Source organism: Poecilia formosa, unplaced genomic scaffold (genome assembly GCF_000485575.1).
Source record: "Poecilia formosa unplaced genomic scaffold, Poecilia_formosa-5.1.2 Scaffold7, whole genome shotgun sequence".
Classification (NCBI taxonomy): domain Eukaryota; kingdom Metazoa; phylum Chordata; class Actinopteri; order Cyprinodontiformes; family Poeciliidae; genus Poecilia; species Poecilia formosa.
Genome location: NW_006799946.1, coordinates 2,851,259 through 2,875,369, shown reverse-complemented (window position 1 = coordinate 2,875,369; position 24,111 = coordinate 2,851,259). Strand labels below are relative to the sequence as shown.

Here is a 24,111-nt window from a genome sequence, read left to right as displayed (position 1 = left end):
AGTATTTGTTTTTCCCCCATAATTTGTTGTTTTGTGACAGACCAAGCTGTTGCTTTTAATTGCCAAAAACAAAATCCCTTTCTTTGGTTTTTACCTACTTTTTTTGTGACTTTTTTTTTTTTTTTTTTTTTCCCCTCTCAGTTTTTGTACAGATGTGATGCTGTGTGTTTTCGGTTTGGTTTGTAAAAAATTTTAACGTGGATAACATTTAACATAATATAAACCGAGATTTGGACGGTTGTTGTATATTTTCCGTGATAAAGATGTGGTACGAAGGAAGGAGCTTGCACCGAAGATGCCGCGGCGCGCCGATGGAACGAAGAGAACGAGTGGGACGTGATGTCTAAACCGTAGTAACAGTAACCTTCTTTTAGGTGTCTCATCACCTAACCTTGCTGCCTACTTTCCAGAAGTGTTTGTGTATTTTCTACACACTAAAAACCCATCAACAAGCGATCCTTCCTCCGGTTCCATCCCCTTGTGTCTTTAGAAGAGGTACCACACGAAACAAACCTGCAACTTCTGTGCCACAAGTGACAACGGATCCGTTTTTCCCTCCAGATGGATGTTGCTAAGGACTTGTGTAACTGGAATTACCGATTCCTGAACCATTACCAGACTGGGAAATTTTATTTATTTTTTTGTCTTTTCCCAAAGTCGTTACCAGCAGCGAAGTTTTCGTCTCGAACCAGCAGCTGCACTTGACAACCACCGCGTGTAGCACATGGAAAAACACTGCCAGGTTTCTTACCTGTTTTCGGTTCATGCACAGTTTGAAAGCAGTCACCTGTCATTGCAGTATGTTTGTATAGTTTCAGGTCAGACTTCAATATTTTCAATTTGCGTAATCTTTATAACGTAGTCAAGGAAAAAAAAATGGACAAAAGCAAAGAAAAAGGTAATCGAATAGACAAAGGTGTACTGTTGTCATGTTAAAACCAAGTAGTAGATGAGGGTGGTAATGAAAACAAAACCTAGGATTACTTAATGAAAAAAAAACAAACAAAAAAAACAGGCATGGTTATGACTATTTTCATAATATTAAGGCTTGTACAGTGCACACGCTTTGCATTGTATGTTTTGTGGAATAAATGGTCAACAGTGATGAGCAGCTGTGTTTTTATTTCAAACCATGGCAAATCTGTTTAGCTTCATTTCCTTTTTTTTTGTCAAAAAACTGTAGTGAATCTTGTTTTAATAAATTATACAATGTTTAGAGTCAAATGCTGAGAATTATTTTATATTGAATGTAATTTAAATTGTGTAAATTTAAATTAAAAACAAAACAGACCTCAAACAGAAAGGTGCAATAACTTTGTGTAAACTGATGCTGAATCAAACTTAGTCATGAGGTTTTTGGGGATAAACAATCCCCATCAATCATACTGAATCTGTGGAAATAGATCTTGTCCGTCTCTGGACGCTTATTTATTTTCAACCTCTAGCTCAAGGACGCTCAAGTGCAACCTGAAAGGATACCGTCCTTTAACTTTTAGATGCATTCCTTCTCCAACACACCTGAATCAAACGACAGAATTACCTCAGAATCCCAGATTACCTGATTCAGATGGGTTGGAGAGTAATAATAAAAAAAAAAAAAGCTTTGCATTAAGTGGATGGACAAAACAGGAATAAGGATGACGCTGTGTTCTACTAACGCATCAAAAACTTGCATTAAAACTGGTTTTGGAACTAAATAAAAACGGGCTAATGTCGGAAATCTAGAATAACTTTCACAAAGTTATTCTTAAACTTGCTAAAGTAAAGTCGTTTACTTTAATCTGTGGAAATCTGAACTCTTTTCACAGCAACAACAGTCCTTCTTGCCTACGTGTGCACCTTCTGATGGTGCCTCCTGAGATGATAGTTTCTGGAAAAGCTCTTCCCGCACTGGCTGCACTTGAACAGCCTCTGTCCCTGGTGAAGCAGCAGGTGAGCCTTGAGGCTCTGCAGGCGGCTGAAGCTCTTGCTGCACTCGGTGCACTCGTGCGGCCTCACGCCCGTGTGTTTCCGCTCGTGTCTCTTCAGGTCTCCCGACTGGCGGAAGCTCTCGCCGCAGTGGGTGCACAGGTAGGGTTTCTCGCCGGTGTGAGTCCGGAGGTGAACGTTCAGCTGGCCCACATAGGAGAAGCTCTTGCTGCAATAGGTGCAGCTGTAGGGCTTCTCGCCCGTGTGGATGCGCTGGTGCTGCTTCAGGCCGTAGTGGTTCGTGAAGCTCTTCCCACAGTCGGTGCACAAATACAGGACCTTCAGCTGCCTGATGCACGTGTGAGAGGCGAGCGCTTGCGCGTCTGCGCAGTTTGTCCCGCAGTCCGAGCACGTGAACTCCCCCTCTGCCTCCTCCAGGTCCATCAGGCCTTCCGAGTAATCCCGAGGATGGTGCCTCTTGATGTGTTTGATGAGGTAGCTCTTCATGGTGAAGGAGAAGTGGCAGAAGGAACAGGGGAACAGCTCGGAGGCGCAGTGGTACTTCTGACAAGACTTGTTTTTCTGATGCTGCCTCAGCTTCGCTGACGTAGAGAAGGCTTTATCGCAGGAGTTGCAGCGGAAAGATTTCGCCCTTCCATGTGCCATCTGTGTGTGCCTTCTGAGCAAACTAGACTTCCAGAAGGCGGCGCTGCACTGCCCGCAGTTCAGCAGCTTCGAAGTGCACTTGTGTGCCTTAAGATCGTCTGGGTTTCCGTATGTTTGCTTGCAGAGATTACAGCTAAACCACTTGTGCTTCTTGATTTTTGCATTTCTGACGGCTGAAGCCTCTTGCTGATTGGCCGCTTTGCGTTTAGGCGCTACAAGTTGAGTGACGGCAGAAACTTTAGATCTGGCTTTGAGGCGCTGCGGCCTCAGAGGGGCACTGTTTGGGGTGAGGTCTTTGGTTTCCACAGGAGGAGCTGAACTACTTCCCTGGTTTTCAGCCGCCGAGTCTTCCGAGTGCCGCTCGTTTATGTGCAGCTGCAGGTCATCCACCGAAGAGAAAGCCACCAAGCACTCACCACAGCTAAACGGCATGATGGCGGCGTCCTCCGAATCCTCGTCCATTTTCTCTTTATGTTCATTCTTGTGGTGACTCTGCAGATGCCTGGCCAGGTCGTTGTACTGGCCGAAGCACTTGAGGCACACAGAACAGACATAAGGGCGTAACTTCTCATGAACAGCTGCCTCGTGCTTCTTGAGGTGCGCTTCATTCGTGAAGCTCTTTCCACAAACTGAACAATCCAGCTGCTGCGTTTCTACATACACATCCACTTGGGCAACCTCGGTTGGGTTGCTTCTTTCCGTCTCCTCAGATGCAGCCGCTTCCGCCCGGCAGGAGAGTTCTGATCCGAGAGCAGAGCTCTCCGCTGTAGAGACCAGTTTGTCCGTAGCTGCGGCTTTTCCAAAATGAACGCTCTGGTGTCGGACCAAGCCGGACGCCTGACTGAAGCTTCTCCTGCAATGCGAGCAACAGTAAGGCCGCTTGTTGGAGTGGACGCACAGCTTGTGTCTCCTGAGGTGGGGGACTTGTTTGAAAACTTTCCCGCAGTCATCACACGTTTTGGATTTAACTGGATCCACTAGCATCACCAGAGAGGCTGGAGGCTCGTCTCTGGAGCCGGGGTTTTCCTCGCCGGCCGCCTCGTCTGCTTTGGGCTGCGAGTGAAAGTGCTCTATGTGTCGGAGGAGGAAGCTCTCCGTGGTGAACGAGAGAAGACAGCTGGAGCAGAGGAAAATCGGAGACGACGCACTCTCACCGCTCTCTGCGATTTCGGAGAAAAACGGGAAAATAATGAGCAACTTAATCTAGACTAGATCTCAAACACATTTTTTTTTTTTGGGTGACAGATTTGGGAAGTGAAAGCTACCTGTTCTGCTCATCTTCAAAGACAACATGTCAGACCAATCTTTGCTGAGGTGGGCGCGCAGTTTGCTGCTCGGCCACACTGTGAGCTCATCTCCGGTCTGGACGGCGCGGCAGCAGTGGAACAGGATGCTGCCTTTGTACTGAACGGCCAGCAGGTTGGCCTCGTCCTTGCTGCGAGCAAAGTTCACATACCTATGCACAAACAAAGACCGGTAGAAATAAGTTGAGTACAACATGAAGCTGAGCCCGATAAACTAAAAAGTTGATTGTACAGCAATCAAACCTTTGTTATAATTGCTGACCAGCTTTTTGAATGTTTTTGCTGGCATTTTGAACATTTATCTCTGATGATGAAATCCTAGTCCTTGAGGCTGGGAGGCCTCCTCGCCATTACCAGAACCTTTATCTCCCTACACAGATTTTCTTTTAGATTAGAGTCAGGAATCTGGCTGGCCTACTCCAAAACTGGACTACAACTTTCACTGAGACAAAATGTGTTGTTACAACTAGGATTATTTAAACCTAAATTTGGATTTAATTGGAAAAGCCATGATCCACCACTTAATCAGCCAGTTATCAAAATTAATTAAAAACCTTTTTTTTTTTTACCTACCCTGAGAAATAATCAGCATCTAAAACACCAAAAAAAAAAAACAAAAAAAAAAACTGTTTTACTTCCTCACTGAATGCCAAAAACCCTTGAAGGTTCCCCACACTTCCTGTCTTTTACTTTGGGGCAAGAATGGGTACAAGATTGTCAGCAACTGTGCAGATTTATTAAAGTGTAATATGATCTTTTGAGGCACAATGAAGTTGCCTAAGAAAAGATTGTGACAACCTCTATGAGCCCTGATAAAGCAAAAACTGGCCAACTAAGACTCGCCCCATAAGCTGATATTTGGCATGCCAGGTTTATTTACGTTCTCTTTGACTAAACTTTATACACGCCTCAAAAGAAACCTAAGATATTATTATAGTTCTAGAAACATTGACCAAAGTTCACCACTTAGAAACGGTGAAGTCTGTAACATTTCTGCATGTGCTTGCACAGATGATAGACCCACTGTTGTTGAGCGTGAACCTATCAAAAATGCCCCATCAATTTTACTCTAGTTCAGTAAACCTTTACTGTGCTCCTGCTCAAACGTTCAAAATTCAATACCTCATCCAATTTGAATAGGAGTCACTGGTGGCATCTATGTACTCGTACTGATCTTCTCCTTTGTAAATCTGAAAAAAATTTAAATAAAATGTTATAAGCATGATAACAAACACAAGGACATTCAATTTACTGTTTGGATTCAGGACTACTAAAATCATTTTAAACTTTCACAATTTGTCACATTAAAACCATTAAACTCACCTCCCAAGAAAAGTCACTAGACATAGCATTTTCTTTCACTGTCACTTCCCCCTCATACGGTCCAAAATGCATTCCTGGAGACAGTGCTGGACCTTGGTTTATTACACCTACTCCTGCATTGGGAATGCTGGATCTGCCTATCATCAGGCCAAAGGGTAAAGTGAGAAGAGCTCGCTGTGGGACACCCATGGTCGTTGGAAAGTCGAGGATAAATGATGGACCATTAATGTCATCAGGATTACTCTGATCCTGAAAAAGAGGCAGACACTCCTCACAACCTGGAAATGTAAAAGCAAAATTGAATATTAAAGTGAGTGTACTTGTGTGGCTGAAATATGTTAAAAGGAAAATATTTTTTTTTTAAATTCCAAATTTGTAACAAAATAGTTTCTGTATTACTCATAAATGGATTCATCATTTGCACAAAAATAACTTTAGAAAAGATAATTTCTGCATGCAAACAAAGTATGTTATCAAAACGTCGTTTGGCTAAGGGTTGCGCTTGCTAAGCTACCATGAACACTGATACCAGCTTGTCAATGCTCTACCGGTTTAACAGGTTTGACTCTTCATTATAATAAGAAAGGAAAATGGAATAAACTTACAGAAGCCATCTTGGCCCTCAATGCTTTCTTCCTGTCCCACAGTGCTCAGCAGTTTCTGGAGTGACGTTTCAGTCGACTCTAAATCAACCACCACTTTAGACACACACAGAGATGCAATGTTAGACTTTTATTTCTTAAAAAGTTTAAAAATATGGTTATCATACATTACCTGCAGGGGTGCTGTTCTTCAGAGAGAGGCCCTCCTCAGTTTCAACAACCTCCTCGGTTGTCTCCACCCACTCCACTTCACCATTCTTATTCGACATGAGTAAAAACCTCTGCAGGAAGTGAAAGGAAGTTAGTCACTTTTATTAGTATGAGATCAACAGATATCCCGCAAATTCATCACACACATATCTCCTGTGCATTTTTCGATACTGGTCCACTTTGTTGCGTAAATACACAAGCCTCACTGTGAACTTCTCTGGAGACTGCAAATGTTTCAACTTTTAGAAACCCTTCAAAGACTATACTGTTATACTATACTGAGTTCTCTGAGGATTTGTCTCCACATTGACAGTGCAAGCTTCAGGAAGAGTCAGGAATCTGGCTGGTCTACTCCAAGCTTCCAGGAAATGTTCCCCAAAAGCTCCATGAAAGTTAACAACTTTTGCAAAGTATCCTGGAGAAGGTTCTCTAAAAATTAGAACACCCGTATGCTTTCCATAAGGTGAAGACATCTGTAACCACAGAATGTCCCATAAGACCACAAAATGCGAAAGCTTTGGAAGACGTTTAGGGAACATTTCCAGGAGTTTTGAAGTTCTCTAACATTTAGGGAATATTGACAAACAGTTCTCTAATAAGACTGTTCCCTAAAGCGTTGTCAAGGCACACTGCACAGCATGTTCTGTTGCCCTTCTTTAAACACACCTGATTCAGGCTGGCGTTTAGTAAAAACCTTTTAATCAGCCATTAATTGAAATCAGGTGCACTGAAGCAAGCAAACATAAAATATGCAGGGCAGTGAGCCTTGAGGATCACGGTTGGGGAATTCTTCCCTAAAAAAAACAGTTAAAAAGTCTGTCACATCAAGATTATCTAAAGCATCAACGTCAAGTTCCAGAAAGCATATAGGAATCGTTCAATAAAAAGTTCGAAAATCTCGTATCTTCAAAGAGCAAGAGGAACGTTTACAGGAAACGTTCGCTCAAGGTTAATAAATCTTTAGAAAATTCACACTGGTTCTTCTCTAATAGTGAGGAAGAACATAATAACGTTCCTAAAGGTGTCTAAGTTGTATGTAACCTATAAGGAATATTACTGCAATGCTCCAGTAAGGCTAAAATTTGCTGGGCAGTAATTAATCTTTTCTCAGTTAGGACGAATAACAGTTTATCAAATTTACCTTACCGTATATCATAGCGATAACTGTAACATGATAATTAGCCTCACATAGCTAAATATTACATCCTGACGTAAAAAAATTAAATCCATTTTACGAAATAAGAGATTAAAAAGTAAAAAAATAAAATAAAAAATCACAAACCTTTTTGAGTTGTAGCAACTCTAACATCGAAACTTACAATAAATTGGTTTCAAAAACCACATATTTTGACCGTTAGCAACATGAGGTCTCGTAAGAGGAAGTTACTCCGATGTTACACTACAACACCGGAAGTAAATACAGAAAACTTTCAGCATAAAGGGAAACATTGCGTTTTTAATCAAATAAAAGAACAGCGTCCTGTGAAATTCATTTTCAGTGTTTCTTGTTTTATAACACTAGATCATGTAGTCAAGAGTCATCCCTGCATATATTCAAATACAAAACTTGTAACTACTCGGATATAGCTATGTATGGAATAACCACAGCGTCTACACCGAAGCAGGTCGGCGCCGCTGGTGTAGTGGTATCATGCAAGATTCCCATTCTTGCGACCCGGGTTCGATTCCCGGGCGGCGCACGTCTTTTCTCTTTCTTTATTGCACGGATCGTTGCATATCAAAGCTTAAAAATAAGATTACAGGTTAATTGCAAGATACAAAGAAGAGCTTAATTTATTTTGGATTCAGATACACAATTATTTAAATTTTGGAGGATATGTTTTATTAACGACTTTAGTTTTCTGTCGATCCTAAAATGTTACCAAACCTCAGATCTAAAATAAAAAAAACATCAGATCTGAATTATTAAAAAGTAAAAAATTAGAGTTTTAGCTTTCTTACTAGCATATGAATGGGCACAGAACTAATGTTTTTTGCAAGAAAGAATAAACAGTTCTAAAATTTTAAAATTTTAATTTCCAAACCTATATTTCAGTGCTTCCTTGCCATCTCAAGTAAATGTGGAAGAAAAGACAAGCATTCTCAGGTTTGAATGTGATGTATTAACATCTGATTTGTTCTAATTGGACTGCTTCATTTAATTACAGCAAGAATGTGTAAAGAAGTTTATGAACAGTCAGTGATTCAGAGAGAAGGCAGCACTTGAAGAAGAAAAGTCCTCATCATCCTTCAACATGGATGGTCATTGTTGCAGTGGTAACATACCTTGCAAATATTTCCAATTAAAAGCCAAACATGCATCAGAATTACTGGATATTAATATATCATATATTGAACTCTTTTGAGCACTCTATGCTCCCTGTTCAAGTTTGTGCACCCAAGGTATTTTCTTTTCTAAACATGCTGTGTCTTTGAATTTACACTAGAGGTCAGCATTGTATTATGTGTTTGGTAGCTTCAAAACAAATTCCCACAATGTTTTATGTCTTCACTCTTAGATTGATTTGGCTGCATTTTTTTTTTATTACAAAAAGTAGAGTTAAAGCCTGATATTTACCCAGGCTTTCTGAAAAGACACAGTTCATTTCTCCTCTGTTTGACATTAAATAAGATTAAACTATTATTGTTTCAGGTCAGTTAGGATTGCAAAAATAGTCTCTTTTTGCTAGGTGTCAGAACAATGACAGATATTTTTTTGTACTGTATTCAAAGTCAGAAGTTTACATACAGTACTATACCTTTATCTATGTAGGTGTAGCCCAAATGATGATGTCTTGGTTTTGCAATGAATCTGAGAGATAGCTCCATAGCATTGAGTTAACTACAGATAACCCTTTAGATGTAAACACCATCATGCTGCTCCTATGTGTAATATGAAAGAAAAAAACCCCACAAAGAAATCTACCAAGATATCAGAAAGAGAACTGAGGACTCTCATAGGTCAGGTTCATCGTACGATTGAGGAGGGAGACAGGCTATGTGTATAAAAAATGAAAGTGTTTTTGGTGTGAAATGTACATAACAAGCCAGAACAAAATAATAAATAGTGCGAAGATGCTGGCTGAGGGTCATTAGACAGTGTCATTTTCCACTTAAACAAATCCTGAACTGAGAAGAGCTGCAATGTCACTCAGAGAGGAAGAAGCCGTGACTCCAAACATTATTCTACCAGGAGACGAAATGGGCCAACATTTCAGCAAACGCCCCCAAAACATTTGGATCATGTTATGCAATTTAAAAGACAAGACTAAAAACTACAAATAAACACAGGAATAATATACATAGATTGAAAAGATCTGGGTTATGCCTCTGTTTTGCTATTTCAGCTTTTGTGGTTTTTGTGAAGTTTGTCACCAGAAGGAGCAGGTTTTGCCTCATCCGGGGACCTTCCACCCAACCGCCTGCCCTCCAGACCTTCATGCCTCCAGGGCATCATTAGGAGTGACGAGGCTAAGGATCAGGGAGGGGAGGTCCTCTGCTTTGACAGCCACAGCAGCACAACAGTGAGGGGCTTGTGGATATCAAAGCATAGTGAGGTGGAGCACTGACTCCACTTTTGGATTCTGTTCATTCACAACCACGCCAAAGCCAATTTGATTTTGTCTGCAGAAAACTGAGAATGAAGAATCCTTTATTTTTTTTCCCTGTGGTGGTGAGAAGTAGTTAGACAATACAACACCCCCGTCCCCTGCATCCCAAAGCTTGGTTTAGCTTTACCCTGCAGGACCCCCTCCCCACCACGCCATTGTTTCATCAGGTATGGAGCCTCTTGCCTGGGACTAACGCAGCTGCAGGGGTTTTCAAAAGCGTAAAATCAAAGTTAAAAAGGGGAAAGTCTTCATGGAGGAATGCTCTTAGACTTTCAGAAGGCTCTTTTAGGGTTTGCAGTGTGGAGGAGGGTGCATCCAGGTTTATTTATGCGTGAGGAGAAGCTTTAAAGAAATGACGGTTGACCCCCTTGCGGTCTTCAAGTGTAGGAGGTGGGGTGAGGACCCGGTTTCGAACTTCGATCCATTTGGATCTCCATAACCAAAGGCTCATGTTTGCATCATGGTTCAATTGTCAAAATGATTTAGTCAGTTTTTGTCATGCCGCGTCAGCAGCATCTTTGAGCGGCCGTCTGGATCTGAACTGGTGCGATCTTTCCAGGCCAGGTCAGCCTACTCCAGTCACGCCGCAGAACGGGATTAACCATTTGCATGGAATTCAGACGTGCAGGCCGAACCTGCCCCGAAGCCATTTGGCTATCACACCGTCAACCACGTCTAATGATCTGAGAATCAGACGCAAAGGTTCAAAAGATATGCAAATAAAGGCACTCTCGTGGGAAGCCGAGTCATTAAAAGAGAAAATGTGCAGTCATGCATTTTTCTGCCACTAAACTCAATTCAGTTTAGCTTAATCATGTAGCCACAAATTACAGCATGGCAAGTCACTTTCCAGATAGATCCAGTACAGTCCAGCCATATGATCACATTCAGATCCTAATTATAATGCAGTACAGTCAGAATAAGTTGATCATCAAATACTAAATGCCATTTAAACAACTAAATAAAGTCAGACAGTGAATCTCAATGTCAAATTTATTTGCATGGCACATTTAAAACAGCAGTTGACCAAAGCGCTTCACAGTTTACATCAGCCATCACAACATAAAACAAAGATTCAAACAATACAAATAAAACAGTGAAAAACTCATGTTACAGAGGAATTTATTTCAAATGTTTATTTTTAAGCAGTTTTGATGATCATGACTGATAGCTACAGAAATCTCAAGATTGCTCGACTTGGAATTTTTTTTTTTTTTTTACAGCAGCACAAGATCAATGAGAATGATTTTCAGATACAGAAATGTCATGTTATGGTCTACACACCAATGAAACTTTACAAAAGTAGCTGCAACCAGGTTCTCAGTACATGTTGTATTCAATAAAAGGACAGATTTCATTTGGCATTTATGACATTTTATTGGCAAAGTAATAAGCCCAGTTACATTTTCTAAGATGCTGAATATTGGATTTTTTTTTGTTCACTGTAACCCACAATCATTAAAAAAAAAAAAAATTCCAAAAAAATATATAAAAATATTTCCCCTTTGTGTAATCACTCTACTGAAACCAATACATGTTTAGATGATTTCTTATTTATTAAGAACTACAGTGCTTGTAAGAACAAAAGTCAAGCCTTGGCAGAATAGCAACACCAGCACAGGGGACAAGCATCTCCATTTCAGAACCACTTTAAAAGTCAAGGGCGGCATCTCTCCGAGCGCTCAGTAAGGCGTGCATCAGAAAACCAAATCCATATGCCTTTCTGACCACATCAGCAGATAGAAATCATGAGCGAAAGTAAACACAGCCACAAAAAGGGGAGGCAATTAACAGGAACACCATTACTGAGATATATATCGCTGATTAACATCCACATCAAGCCAGGCCGAGCAGATAAGAGGGTATCTGATTGCGCGTCGACTGCGTCTTGGCTTTACCGCTGCAGCAGGAGGATTCTTGTTTTCTGGAATTGGACCTCATGGAGATCAGAGGGGCTCCTTGATTGAGCTCCAAAGAGCTAAGTGAAACCACTGTGACCACACATGAAGAAGATGTACAAGACCCCTGCTTACCACCAGCTTCTGAGAGACAATTGGTACTCACAGATAGCGCCACAGATGCGTGGAATTAGTCGTTTGCTCGCTTTTACCACAAATGTTCTCGTTACTTTGCTTCAACCATGACTGCATGTTGTATGGAGATAGAAGACAACCGAGTTGCTAAGTTGAGGGGGGAAAAAAAGTCTTCACACCAAGTGATACATTTCAAGTTAATTTTGATGCAGGATCACAGGGTGGCTGGTTTTTTCTAAGACGTCAAATTTTCTGTAGACATAAAATGTCTGAAATTTTTTTAAATGTTTTTAACTTTACTGCTTTAACATTGGTTTAGTTTGTGTCATAATATTAGGTCTTTTCTTTTACAAATCTAGTTGTACTGAAATATTGTCCATTTCTTAACATAGCACTTTACTTTTATGATTGAAAATCTAAAATACCCATTAAAAAAAAATAAATACTCACAGAACTTTTCATAGCTTGTATGCAATAACCACATACGCAAAGTTATTTGGAATATTTTTATACAGACTAACACGAAGCAGTGTGTAAATCTGGAGAGGAAGCTCTTGTATGTGCTGTTGAAGACTGCCAGTTTGCTGCAGATACAGAAAAACTTTATCCACCGTCATCAGGCCATGTTCGCTAGTCTTCGTGTTCATGGCAGGTTCTGTGGTGAGGAAGGAGCTGTAATGTTGCAGAGGGAAAAGGGATTGACAATGTAAAGACCCTCCTCGTGATTCACTGCTCTGTTTCCAATAGATATCAGTAGAACCACATGTAGGAGGCACAGAAGCTCGACTTTTTCGCAGATTATCTCTCTCATATTACACCATCAGGACATTGTGAGAGTTTTAACGAATATGTAAAAAACAATAAAAAAAACAAACATACTTTTTAATCAATGTTACCTGCTGCAGCTTTAACCATCAGATGTAAAATGATCGACGTCTTCTTCTTCTTGTCGGTTGGACTGGCGGTTGGCAACAAACTGTTAGCATTACCGCTACTTAATGGTATGGAGTGTGGTTCGTGATGTAAATAAATAAATATTATTTATCCATATCTATATATATACATGTATTCTACCATAAATTCTACGTAAACATACATACACACGTAAAAACACATACATGCTTATAAATGCGTAACTTTGTATCGACGTCTCCTTTAGAGCTCCAACCAAACAAAAGGCGCTGATTAGCCACAGGTGCGTGGAAGCAGCAGGTGGATCAACTCTCCAGCAAAGATCCTCTGAAAGTGAGATCACACTCTCATGGGTTCTGACATACTGGTTGTTGAAACCATTAATTTTCCTTCCGCTTCACAACTATGCACCGCCTTTTGTTGGTTTATTACATTTTGTACAACCCCAATAAAGCACACAGATGTTTGAGGTCATGATGTGGAATATCTGGAAGAGTTCAAATATTGATAATATTTCAGAGCGCTGCAGTTGCTAAACTACACAGTCTCTAAGGCTTATAAAGGACGTAAACAAAGTTAGAAGTGCTGCTGTGGCATGTATAAAGCTAAGATCGGATGTTTCTGCATACTTATTCACAGGCAGCTCTGATTTATAGCTGTCGGTCTGTGGGAATCCCCCAATACTGTTTAACTGATGTCTCACTCTTCACTAAGTTCACGTTAACAGACTGATCCTAAGACGTTAGCTCACAATCAGCATCCAAAACGTCCATAGTCATTTGACTCTAATCAACAAATTAAACATTGGAACATTTATTCTTTATAATCTGTCTGATTATTGCATTTTTGAGGTTTTCGTGGCATGTCGGTGCGAATGCACTTGAGTTATTGAGCTATTAAATCAGAGAGTCGGCTGCCGCAGACTGACCTATGGTCTGAATGGCCCTAACAGTCCACACAAAGCTGTCCCAGACACATGTAGGCGACAGAGTTAAGTGTCATAATTTCACTATTTTCTCAGACATAAATACACAGACGCGAAAGTCAAAAGGTCAGCTGCATAAAACTTCCTTATTCAGAGGTCAGGGGAAGATGGAGGAGGAGGTAGGGGTGGCACTTTGGAACAACAACCCCTTTCAAACGGGACAAGCTGCTTCCTGCCTCAAAGTGAACAGAAAATTAATTGTAAAGCAGGACCAAAGAGGTCCGCGTGCGTGACAGAGGAAGAAGAAAACATTTCAGACTCCAGAGTTGCATCCGAAAATTACAGGTTCCGTGTTACTTGATGTTCCCAAGCAAGCCATTTTCCATGTTGTTATTTAAAGCTCCATCATGAAACTGCAAGAAAAACTTTGTATCTTTGTTTCTTTCTTAGTTTGACTTTTGAGCTGGCAAACAGCAGCTTCCTCAAGTCAAATGCAGAGATTTTGCTCTTCTGTAGATCCCGACACCAGCAGAGGTCTCACTTTCTTAAAAAAATGTCATTACTCAAGTTCATCTGAAAAAACTTAGATATAATACGCATATTGTCTGTATAGGACAACTACAGCCTGGAGAGGATAGCACTGGAAAGTCAAGATGCAGCTTGAGCCAGTGAAAAAGGCTTGAACTGTTGGGCCAAAGTTATATTTTATGTCTTGGAGCAGGTTACAGAGGACAAGCACATCCCACTGGCCAATCACAAACCACACAATGATTTTAGTACGGGCAACCACTAATCACTTAACCGTTCACTGAGTTCTAAAGTAGCATATCACGATCAATTAACGTCCAGAAATTCTTTGACATGAATTCACAGGAAATGAAACCTAAAGTCAACATCATAACACTTCAAGTTTATGAAAAACCGCATGTCTTAATCTTTGGAGCGTCAGAGAAGTAAAATGTGAGCACGTGAGTGAAAAAGTTCATTTCTTGGGGTTCATCTCACTTGAATTGTGGGTTTTCATCAGGTGTAAACCATAAAATATAGTTTCATGTCTACAATGAATCTACATAACATATAACTTTCACTTTTGCAAATGAATAAAAGTGTCAGAGATACTCTGATTTACTAAAGAGCACCTATATGAGGGAAGAAAGAAGCTTGTACAAAAGCGCACATTTTACAGCAGCTTCTCCAGGTGAATTCTGATTTGAGTCGTTTAGCATTTTCGCAAAATTGATTGGTGATAATCAGCACAGAGAAGCTGATTATCACTTTTCTTGCAGCTGTAACGGGAAACACGAAAGATCAGGAGGTTATCTGTTCACTCTTACAAATTGCTTCAACTTGTTCAGTTCCAACGGTATCACTTAGTGTGTCCATTTTCACTTAACTTTGTCTGTGTTTTTACTCAACTACTCTGTCCTTCTAAAACACCAAACCGCAGACACAACAAAAACGACCTTCCAGACAGAGCAGCCTGTCTGCTGTTTTTACAGTAAATATTCTGTTGGTTCCTTGCTTGACCTGATCTCAGGACGAACCGAGGAAAACCAGCAGGTGTCCTAGTTTTGGATATCTCACAGCTCAGCGGGGAACTCAGTTTGTTGTCACAAGTGCTGGGAGACAACACTGATTCCTGCCTTTTATGGGTTTCTTTTCTTTGAATGTCAAGTGCAGCAGCTTTTTTTTTTTTTTTTTTTATTCTTGATATCAGCGGGATAACCAATATCGGCAGCATGTTTTCTCAAGCACCGTTTAGGTACTGCTGGAGGACGGTGGCCATCAGAGGATTAGCTGCAATTTAATTTCTGTAGCGAGTTATTAATTTGAAATTATTTTACTTTTACTCATGTAACTTGAGGTTTATTTGACAAAGTTTTGAAGGAATGCTTTTATGAGTCGCATATATCTTAAATAAAACCCCCCACTTCTTTAGACCTTAGTGAGACATTTGTGCTAAGATAGAAATAATTGTATATTATAAAGCCAATATACAGACACAGAATCATTTTTAGTTTCTTGTAATGGCTTTTTTTGGATTTCTGTTTTTCGTTCGTTTTCAAAAACTGATATAGGATGTTCATTATATGAAAAAAAATGCTTCACTGGCTATAAAACTGCTGATCAACACCACTTTAACGATAACTAGACAGACTCTAAAAGCAAAACAAAAAGTACTTTCACAAAGGATTGCATAATAAAATGGCATTGTCATTGGTGAAAGCTGTGTACTCCCCTCTTTTTCCCTCCACAATCCATTGAGTCCCGCAGCTTCTCGTCCTCCCCTCCCCCAGAGTACAGCTGTGAAAACAGCCCATATTATTGCCTAATTGTTTCCATGTGTGGCCTGTTATTTCAATGTGCCAAGCTGGACGAGTCAGAAATCGAGTCTGTTGCTGTAAAAGTGCAAATATTTCCTGGCTACCGAGTTCAATAAATTCTGATGCTTCAGATCAATTATTGGCAGCTGATTTCAACTTTCTAATGTGTAAAACAAACAGTCTGATTAGGAAAGCTGTGAGAAGGAAAACGACTCATCACACTTGGGTCTGTTGTGGTTAACACTTCCATATTGTTGCTCCTCATCATGCTGCAATAAAACACAGTGATAAATCCGTTTGGCTGACAGGGTCCTACTTGCATTTTGCAAAATGTGAAACAGTTGCTGATGTTGCAATTTGACAGTTCGCTATAAATCAACAGGTTTATCAAATGTAAGCGTGTTTCTAAATTACTGCTCTCTCTTTTTTTTTGCATACATATTTGAATTACATATAGATGTTTCTTTGGTCTTTGCTTTAATTAGAAAATTTGATTTAGCGCTGCAACTTTACGCCTCCGTTGTAATGTACGTAGTTTCATGCAGTGGCTTGCAGAAAGATATCATACCTCGGGAAGTTTTTCACATTTTGTCATGTAACAACTTTGTTTGGTCCATGTTAAAGTGAGTTTATTTGACAGGCAAGACCGTAAATTGATGCTTACTGAAATTGTTTTACAAATCACCCGTTGTACTAAATAAAAGTAAATAGTGGACTAAATTGCCTTAAATGTGTATGTAAGAAAAAAAAAAGTATCAAAAGTTCAAAGAAACTTTTCTCAGTTTTTCATGCAGATGTTAGTCAATTTTCCTGCCATCTGCTTGAAAAGAATGACTTTAGAAATGCACATTGTAAAATGACCACAGTATCATTCAAAAGTAGAAATATGCTCTGAACTTTCAAACAAACCAGTAACTGTAACAGATTTTATCAGATTTGTTGTGATAGACCCTTGACCCATTGACAAAATGGTGGCCGAAAAAAAAAATTCAGAGATGGAATAGGGTTAGGGTTAGGGTTAAATGGCCCAGTCCAAGTTCACACCTAAATCCAATTGAGAATTTGTGCTAAGACCTAAAAATTGTTGTTTAGGTGCCATCAATGCAATCTGCCAGAGTTTGGGATATCTTGGTAATGATGAAGTGGTAGAAATATGCCATACTGGGTCAAAATGTGTTTAAAATCCACAGAAAATCCACTGTTGTGTTTTCTACGAGTACCAAATCCCAAACAGAATCTAACGAGTAGCACAAGTCTGAATATTTACGGCTCCTTTCTCAGAAAATCTGCAAATGGCAAGATCAAGAATGTAACCGATCCTTTCGCAGCTGCAGCTTTTAACAGTTATTGCTTCAGTAAAAGGTGTTCTGCTCAGGCGTTTGGGTTACTGTTCTGTTTTTCTTCAACAATAAAAGCACAAAGTGAGAGTGACATTGCCGGAGTTGTCTTACTCACACAATACCTCGTGTGCTTCAGGCCAACGTGAGTGTGTGTTGGTTAGTGTTGTCAGATGGTTAAAATTCCTCTCAGAGGCTGTGAAAAAAAAGAGCTTTACATGTTGAGAAGTTCCAGCAGACGGAAATAAACAAAAGGAAAAGCCATAGAATAAGCCTTATGAGATATAAATAACAAGGACTATTTTAGTCGCCACTTTTTCAGTCGCGACTGAGGTCATATTGGCAATGAATGAATAAATTATAAAAGAAAGTCACAAAAATAGAACATTTAACACAAAGTTTCAAACAGGAAAAAACGCACATGGGAAATAAGAGTCAAAAATTCAAAAGAACTACATTCAAGCTCATTAGGCTTTTAAGTAAATCTTTTTAGTGAGCGAAAATGATATTTTCAGTCAAGCTGTCTTCTTTCACTTAAAACCCATAAATGAAAACAAAGTGTAAATATATATAGTTTAGTGAAAATGTAATAATGTTTAACCTCATAAATTGATATATATATCGATTACAATTTTCGTTCCAAAACCAATTTCTATGTGTGCTTGGGATCATTTTCCTGCTGGATTACTCAGTCCTGTCTAAGTTGTATCATCCTGCAGTTGTTTTGAGGTGAAGTTGGAGAACTTTATAGGCTGCAATAAAACTTACTGCATTGCACCATTGGCTACAAAACAAACCTTTAATAACCTGAAAAAAAAAATTGCAGCTCAAATTCACCCAAAAACGCGAAAGCTGATTGAGGACAAATATCAAGTGAGCACCGTTTGACAGGAAGGACCCAAATATCTTGGTCTGCCTGGTGACTACGCAACAAGGCAAATGCTGCTGGAACCGCAACTTAAGTTTGATCAGCAGAATCATAGCTGATATTTGGAAACCAAGTGAAGTTCTTAAGTCTCTGTTTTGCACACACATGCTGTTTACATGGATGCTGATGACCTCCTCTATTATTACTAATCTGAAAGCAAACCACAAATCCCGACAGTGAGCGTAATGTTTTGAAAAAGGGTTGAGTCACAGTAAGACCATTTTTTTGAACTGCTGATTAAAACAAGCTAGTGACCTGCGACCGCAGCTCCAGCTGGCACGGCCTTTATAAACAACCAGCTGCATTAAAAAGGGAACCTGTGATTTTCGAAACTGTAACAGTGGCAAACATCCCAAGGCTGGTTGGAGCGAACGTGCAGGACCGAATTGACAAATCAAGTGCTGCGTATGGCTTCACTGTGTGCTGCGAAAAGTTCTCCAGAGATGTCAAGATAGCTACGGATACAAGCGGCTGCAGTTTTTCTCCAAACATCCGTCTGCACGGTTCATATTGGACAGGTTTCCTCTCACTCTGAGTGTTTATCTCAGGCATAGGTTTTCTCAGAAGTGGTACAAAGATGTGACAGAGTTTTCTTGGCATAATGCTGGATTCAGACCACATGGCCAAACCATCAGTGTGACAGTAGTTAAAAACAAAAAGTCCTTAAAATCGTAAGGGTTGGCTAAGCTTTCCCACATGGAGAGACTGATTAGGAGAGCCGCTGGACTGGACTGAACCATCAAACCTGAGATTTGAGTCGCAAAGTCTTTTCTTCCTGGAATGAACATTAAAGACAAATGCAATGTCCATATTTACATTTTCTGGTGAGCATGAAAAGGGGTGTTTTACAACCCAGCTGAGATTCAAATCTCTGCTTTAATCTTTCAGGAGAAAAAGAAATGAAGATGATCACGACTGAGAAGGAGCTGGACATGAAGCCTTTAGCACTAGAACCACATCAGAACCGAAAACAAACAACAATAGCGTAGGATTTGCAAATGGAGACGAATCTGGCCGGGGCGGACTAAAGCAGAACCGGTTAAAGGCGCGCCGGTGCAGAAGGGACTAAAATTGACTCAGGGGGACTGAAGTCAATTTTACAGTTTTCAGAATTATATTTCTATTTCTGTCACCTACCAACTATGTGCACAAAATAAAACAAAAAATTGTATAAAAGTAACTTTTGCTAGAGTAATTGAAGGAGTACATAAAATGAACTTATTTCAGTCCAATAGAGAGAACACTCTCTATTATATATATATTTTTTTTTTACCCTCCTATCATTATCACCATGTATGTCATCACACATGTAATTCAAGATGTACATGCCAGAAAGCAACATATTCAATGCAATAGAGGTATAAACAAGATCAGACTGGAGGATAAGAATTCCTTGTTGTGCACATTTTGATATTTAAACAGTCTGCTGTAGGTTAGCGGTGGCTACGCTCGTGCTCTAGCGGCACGCGTAAACACGGCTTCCATGATGAACAAGGTACTAACAGGGTTCAGGGCATGAAAGGAGAGGGCTAGGAGGAAGTTCCATGTTTGGTTCCAGCTTTGCAGAAAGCATGCAATGAACTTTGCTTACAAGTTAAAGAAAGAGCAAACAACAATTAGTCAGGACTTGTCCTGAGGTGACCCATGCTGTCAGGTGAGTAGCTCACAGATGAGTAAGTTTTTGATATTCTGAAAAAGTAATGACGCGTGAGAAGAACCAGGTGAAACAGTGACTTTTTGTTACGCTGATTTGATGTTTGCTCAGAAAAGGTTTCTACGTTACTTCTCAGCTGCAACATTTCTGAAGTGGTCTAAACATTGTGATGCCTTAATCAAGGATTCAAGATTTTTTTTTTTTAATTGTCATACCATTTCGCAATTGCTTGCTTGTGGTACGAAATTTGGACTCAGGTCCCAGATCGAGGAGCGTAATAAATAGATAACCGAGACTACATTAAGTAGGTACTGTCAGCGGTTGAAAACATTACTATGAAAGTAACTGTTGTTTATAGAGTTAAGCTAAGCTGTATTGAATGGTGGAAGCAAATGCTTCTTAACTGTCACGGTGACTCATAAGCAGAATATTGACAAGTAAAATAGCAATCACTTTAGGAGGCGGAGAGCCCATTGGCTGAGGCAGAGAGCAAAGCCAAGCGCAAAATCAACTGCATTAAAAGAAAATTCTATCTGCAGAGCCACAAAGTGCAGAGCCGGCACACGATAAAAGAAAAATGCAGATAGGTACCATGGCAACATTTTTCCTTCAGTAATACAAACAAACAGCAGGAGCATAGATGGGAAAGTTGAAAGTACATGCCAATTAAATGATTGTCTAATGCACTTTTTTTATAAAAAATGATAGCTGGTTGGCATGCTTCAATTGCTTTTGTTTGTTACTGTGGGTGCACTGAAATGATAATTTGCATATATCATTGATTAGAAATGGGGAAAAAATGGATTAGAAAGAAGCGCAGAAGAGAGTGGGACCTTGTTAACAAACTACACCAGATAGACTTGGTGACGACGGGTTACTACAGTTACACAACCTTTTCATTTGCCCCATTCAAAAAAGAGCAATTATTTTGTGATTGATATTTGTGAGGTTGTACCGGGTTAGGTAAATTATGGATCCGCATGCCATTTCCAGATTTTTCTCTTCCTGTCAATGTAATTCTGAGGTTTTTGAAGTACGAACAGTACCCATCTGAGAAAATCCATTAAAGAGTCACAGATAAAACTCTTTAATGTGTGATCTGTATTCTGTTGCTTTGCTTATCAGAAAGCTCCAGCTGAGAGGTGTGAAAAAAAATAAGATTTCTCTTTCTTAAAGTGTTTGGAGAAAAGTTTTTAGTTTTTTTTTTCTAAAGAGAATATGTAAATTCAAAACATTCATAAAACATTCCAAATTTGATTAATGATCTTATTTTTTTTTAGATTTACACTGTTTTTCAGTGGTTATGTATTTTATTTCTTCTCTATTGAGCTACAGTTCGTACGAAGTATCTTGAGACAACAACAGACACAAGCATTTCACTACAATCTCTTGGCTCTTTTTCTCTAGAACATTTAGTTTAAGTCCTACCCTTTCTACTAAAGTTCATAATGAACAAAACTCGGACAAACACATATTTATTGTTTTTCATATTTCAGAACAACAGAATTCACGAGATTCACTAATTACTATCCACCAGCCAAGCATCTAGCAAAATTTATGCATGTGAAATTTTGAGATTGTTCGCTTAGACGTGCACACAAGAAAGTTGAAAACTGTTCAACTTTTGTCAGTGTTGCTGTTGTGACTATCGCGTAAGCAAACACTGCCTCACAAAAATAATCCAAAGCCTTTGGTGGAGCCAGATCACAAAGTAAAAATTTGAAAAGAGTATTAAGTGTTCTTTTTTTGTCCTCTGATACCACCAAATAAAATATTGGCTGTGAATTTCCTCCAGAAGTCACCAAATTAGTAAATGAAGTCTACCAATGATTAATTTCCCACCCTTGGAACATCTCACATGTAATAAATCAGTCAATGGCTGTCCAACTAAACGCCGATCTTTAGACCTGCCTTAGCTTCAGAAACCCCGAATAGTTATTAGGTCTTAAGCAGGACTCTGTGGATCTTGAACACATAGCGAGGAGATAATTCAGCCACTTCATTCAGGTGTGTTGGACCAAATATATATTTCAAAAGTTGCAGGAAACTGACCCTTGAGGACCTAGACTTACCTACACTGACAGATTGGGCAACAAGCGCATTAATCCAAGAAGAAGCCAAGAAAGTCATTTCTTGATGTGAAAAAGGAGTTTTCCTGTTCCTGCGAGAGGGCAAAAAAAAAAGAGATATTTTCCAACAGGACAGAAGTCCAGACTATAATCCCATTGAGAATTTCAATCAAAACATAAAATTTGATGTTCTTATGCTTCCTATCCTTATAGCTTTAGTATTATTTATTATTAAATATATATATTTTTTGCAATATCCACCCTGACTTATATTCAGAGGTAGAACACTAGAGCTGAATGGGCAACCCACTTATTTTGGCTTTTGCGTTGAGTATCTTTTATTAGCCACTATTGTAAACTGTTTTCATACACTCTGATTAATTTCAGGTGCAGCCACAGCGAAACAAAACAGTCTGGTTTCTAAAACTAGATGTAAACTTTATAGCGCTGAAGAGTTTTGCCAGCCCTAAAATAAAATGTCAACGCGTACTGTCTCAGACTTCTTGCACTGTGGCAGAGATCCAGGTAGGCTGCTGAGACACTTACTGGTCCAACCAAAAGGACAGATAACAATGTCTTTTTATAGACCGTAAAAAAGCATTTTAAGAAATTAGAGCTAAACAGACGCATATGGAGATGATAGGAGGTTTTATTTAAGGTTTACGCGGAGAAAACTTATACAATGATGACAGGTAAGGTGATGAGAGTTGGCAAGAACTGGTTATGTTTTGTAGGTGGATGTCAGAGGGAACTTTTATTAAGAGTGCTCAGTGTTTAACAGAAATATTTGGCAAGAGTTTCAGGTGCCGAGAAGATACGTAACACTCATAATATTTTACTTTCCAACCTATGTGGGGCAATTTCCAGGTGTGCTTATAAAAAGCGCCTCTAAAGCCCAAAATAGGCTTTTGTGAAAACTGGCTAACCCCCTCGGAAAGAGTAAAAAAAAAAAAAATGGCTTTATAAATAATACTGAACAGGCAGGACGTCATTGACACTCTTTAATAAATTCATATTAAAAGTCTGGTTCTGTTTGCCGGCCTGAAGTCTTTTCCGTCTCCTCGCGAGGCTGAACCGGCCCCTGGCAGATTCAGATGAGGCTTCACGGGGAATCAAGCCAAGCAATTTCAGAGAGTGACGAGCGTTCGTGTCACCGTCCCACATTAATTTAACAAACGCGTGGAATGAAAACGAACATGCGGAGGTTGCGCTTTAATCATTTTCTACCTACGTTTCCAAAGTTCAACATTAAAACCCGTCATCTATAATGAAAACTTAATGAAGACCAAATGAGGAATAGTTTGGTGACTCGACATCTGCTGTTTAAAAAAAAAAAAGGATTTTGATGCCATGCAGATCGGTTCCCTCAGATGTGTTTACCTTGACTTATTTTGAGTTCAGTCTGACTGGATACATTTGAAGGGAATGAGTTATACGGTCAAAGTGTTCCGCTATGGGAGTCATAATGTCACTTCTTTGTTGCCAACAACCGAGAGAGTCCTTGCTGCGTCAGATCTTTTCTAAGTTTTATTGGACGCTTTTCTGTTTTGACATCGTGCAGCTTATTTTTTTAAAGGTTATCTCTAAGTATCACTTGGCCTTTCTCGGTCAAGACTTGATGTAGTTTCTTTATTTAATTCACTTTACTTTTGTGGTTTTACCGGCAGAGTCAGACTCTTTTTTTAATTCTCCCTCAGGTGTCAGTTTGGTCAGACGATGCGTGGCCTCCATGAAGTAACGCTTGACTTGAAGTCGGTTAAGTTGTCTGAAAATTTCTGGACATTTAAAAAAAAACAAAAAACAAAACATATTAAAGAACTTGTGTAAATGAAAAAAAAAATCTATAGTTTCTGTCTGGTTTCTTACGTAACCAGAAAAATCCCCCTGGGAATCTTTGTATATATATATATTTTTTCTTAATAAAATCTTAAGAAGCACAAGCCATTCTGGAAATTTAAGTCTGTAACTTGTGCATGAAAAATATGAAAGGAACAACATATTACAGCTGGACAGAGATGCAAGGATTATTTTTCTGCAGATGCTACAGACTATCGTTTGGGGTTCTGACAAAGCATTAAGAAGAGAATACCCTTGGCACGAGTGGAGCTTTCTTAGGAAGACCAGACTCCCTGCGCTGCGTGACTCTGCTCGTCTCTCATTGACACATGAGATAAATGGCACCACTGGATGACCAGCTCTACGTGTCAAAGACAAATGAGAGCCAACGAAACAGACAAAAGATGTCCCTGTCATTTGCGAGACGGTGTGGGTGTGAGTAATTTGTTACAGGTTTGAGGATGACATT

The 24,111-nt window shown here is 39.6% G+C and overlaps 1 protein-coding gene, 1 long non-coding RNA gene and 1 other non-coding gene across 5 annotated transcripts; 1 reads left to right on the top strand and 2 right to left on the bottom strand.

Annotated features, from left to right (window-relative positions):
* Positions 1-106: 106 nt before the first annotated feature.
* LOC103151399 (histone-lysine N-methyltransferase PRDM9-like) lies at positions 107-7,442 on the bottom strand. 3 transcript variants are annotated; one of them, XM_007571442.2, is made up of 7 exons: positions 7,296-7,442; positions 5,976-6,084; positions 5,807-5,899; positions 5,202-5,479; positions 5,001-5,068; positions 3,840-4,030; positions 107-3,734 (listed from the first exon to the last, which is right to left on the bottom strand). In XM_007571442.2, exons 1-7 carry the CDS (start codon positions 7,320-7,322, stop codon positions 1,828-1,830), a joined length of 2,673 nt encoding a protein of 890 aa, XP_007571504.1. In that variant the 5' UTR covers positions 7,323-7,442; the 3' UTR covers positions 107-1,827. The 3 variants fall into 3 exon arrangements, with proteins under 3 accessions (XP_007571504.1, XP_016536936.1, XP_016536933.1); XM_016681450.1 differs by lacking the exon at positions 7,296-7,442 and adding an exon at positions 7,160-7,255; XM_016681447.1 differs by lacking the exon at positions 7,296-7,442 and adding an exon at positions 6,293-6,667.
* A 200-nt stretch (positions 7,443-7,642) lies between these two features.
* Positions 7,643-7,713, top strand: trnag-ccc (transfer RNA glycine (anticodon CCC)). Its single transcript has one exon. It is a non-coding gene; the product is annotated as a tRNA-Gly (tRNA).
* A 2,890-nt stretch (positions 7,714-10,603) lies between these two features.
* On the bottom strand, positions 10,604-12,769 carry LOC103151389 (uncharacterized). The gene is made up of 2 exons (XR_477642.1): positions 12,554-12,769; positions 10,604-12,329 (listed from the first exon to the last, which is right to left on the bottom strand). It is a non-coding gene; the product is annotated as an uncharacterized LOC103151389 (long non-coding RNA).
* Positions 12,770-24,111: the final 11,342 nt, after the last annotated feature.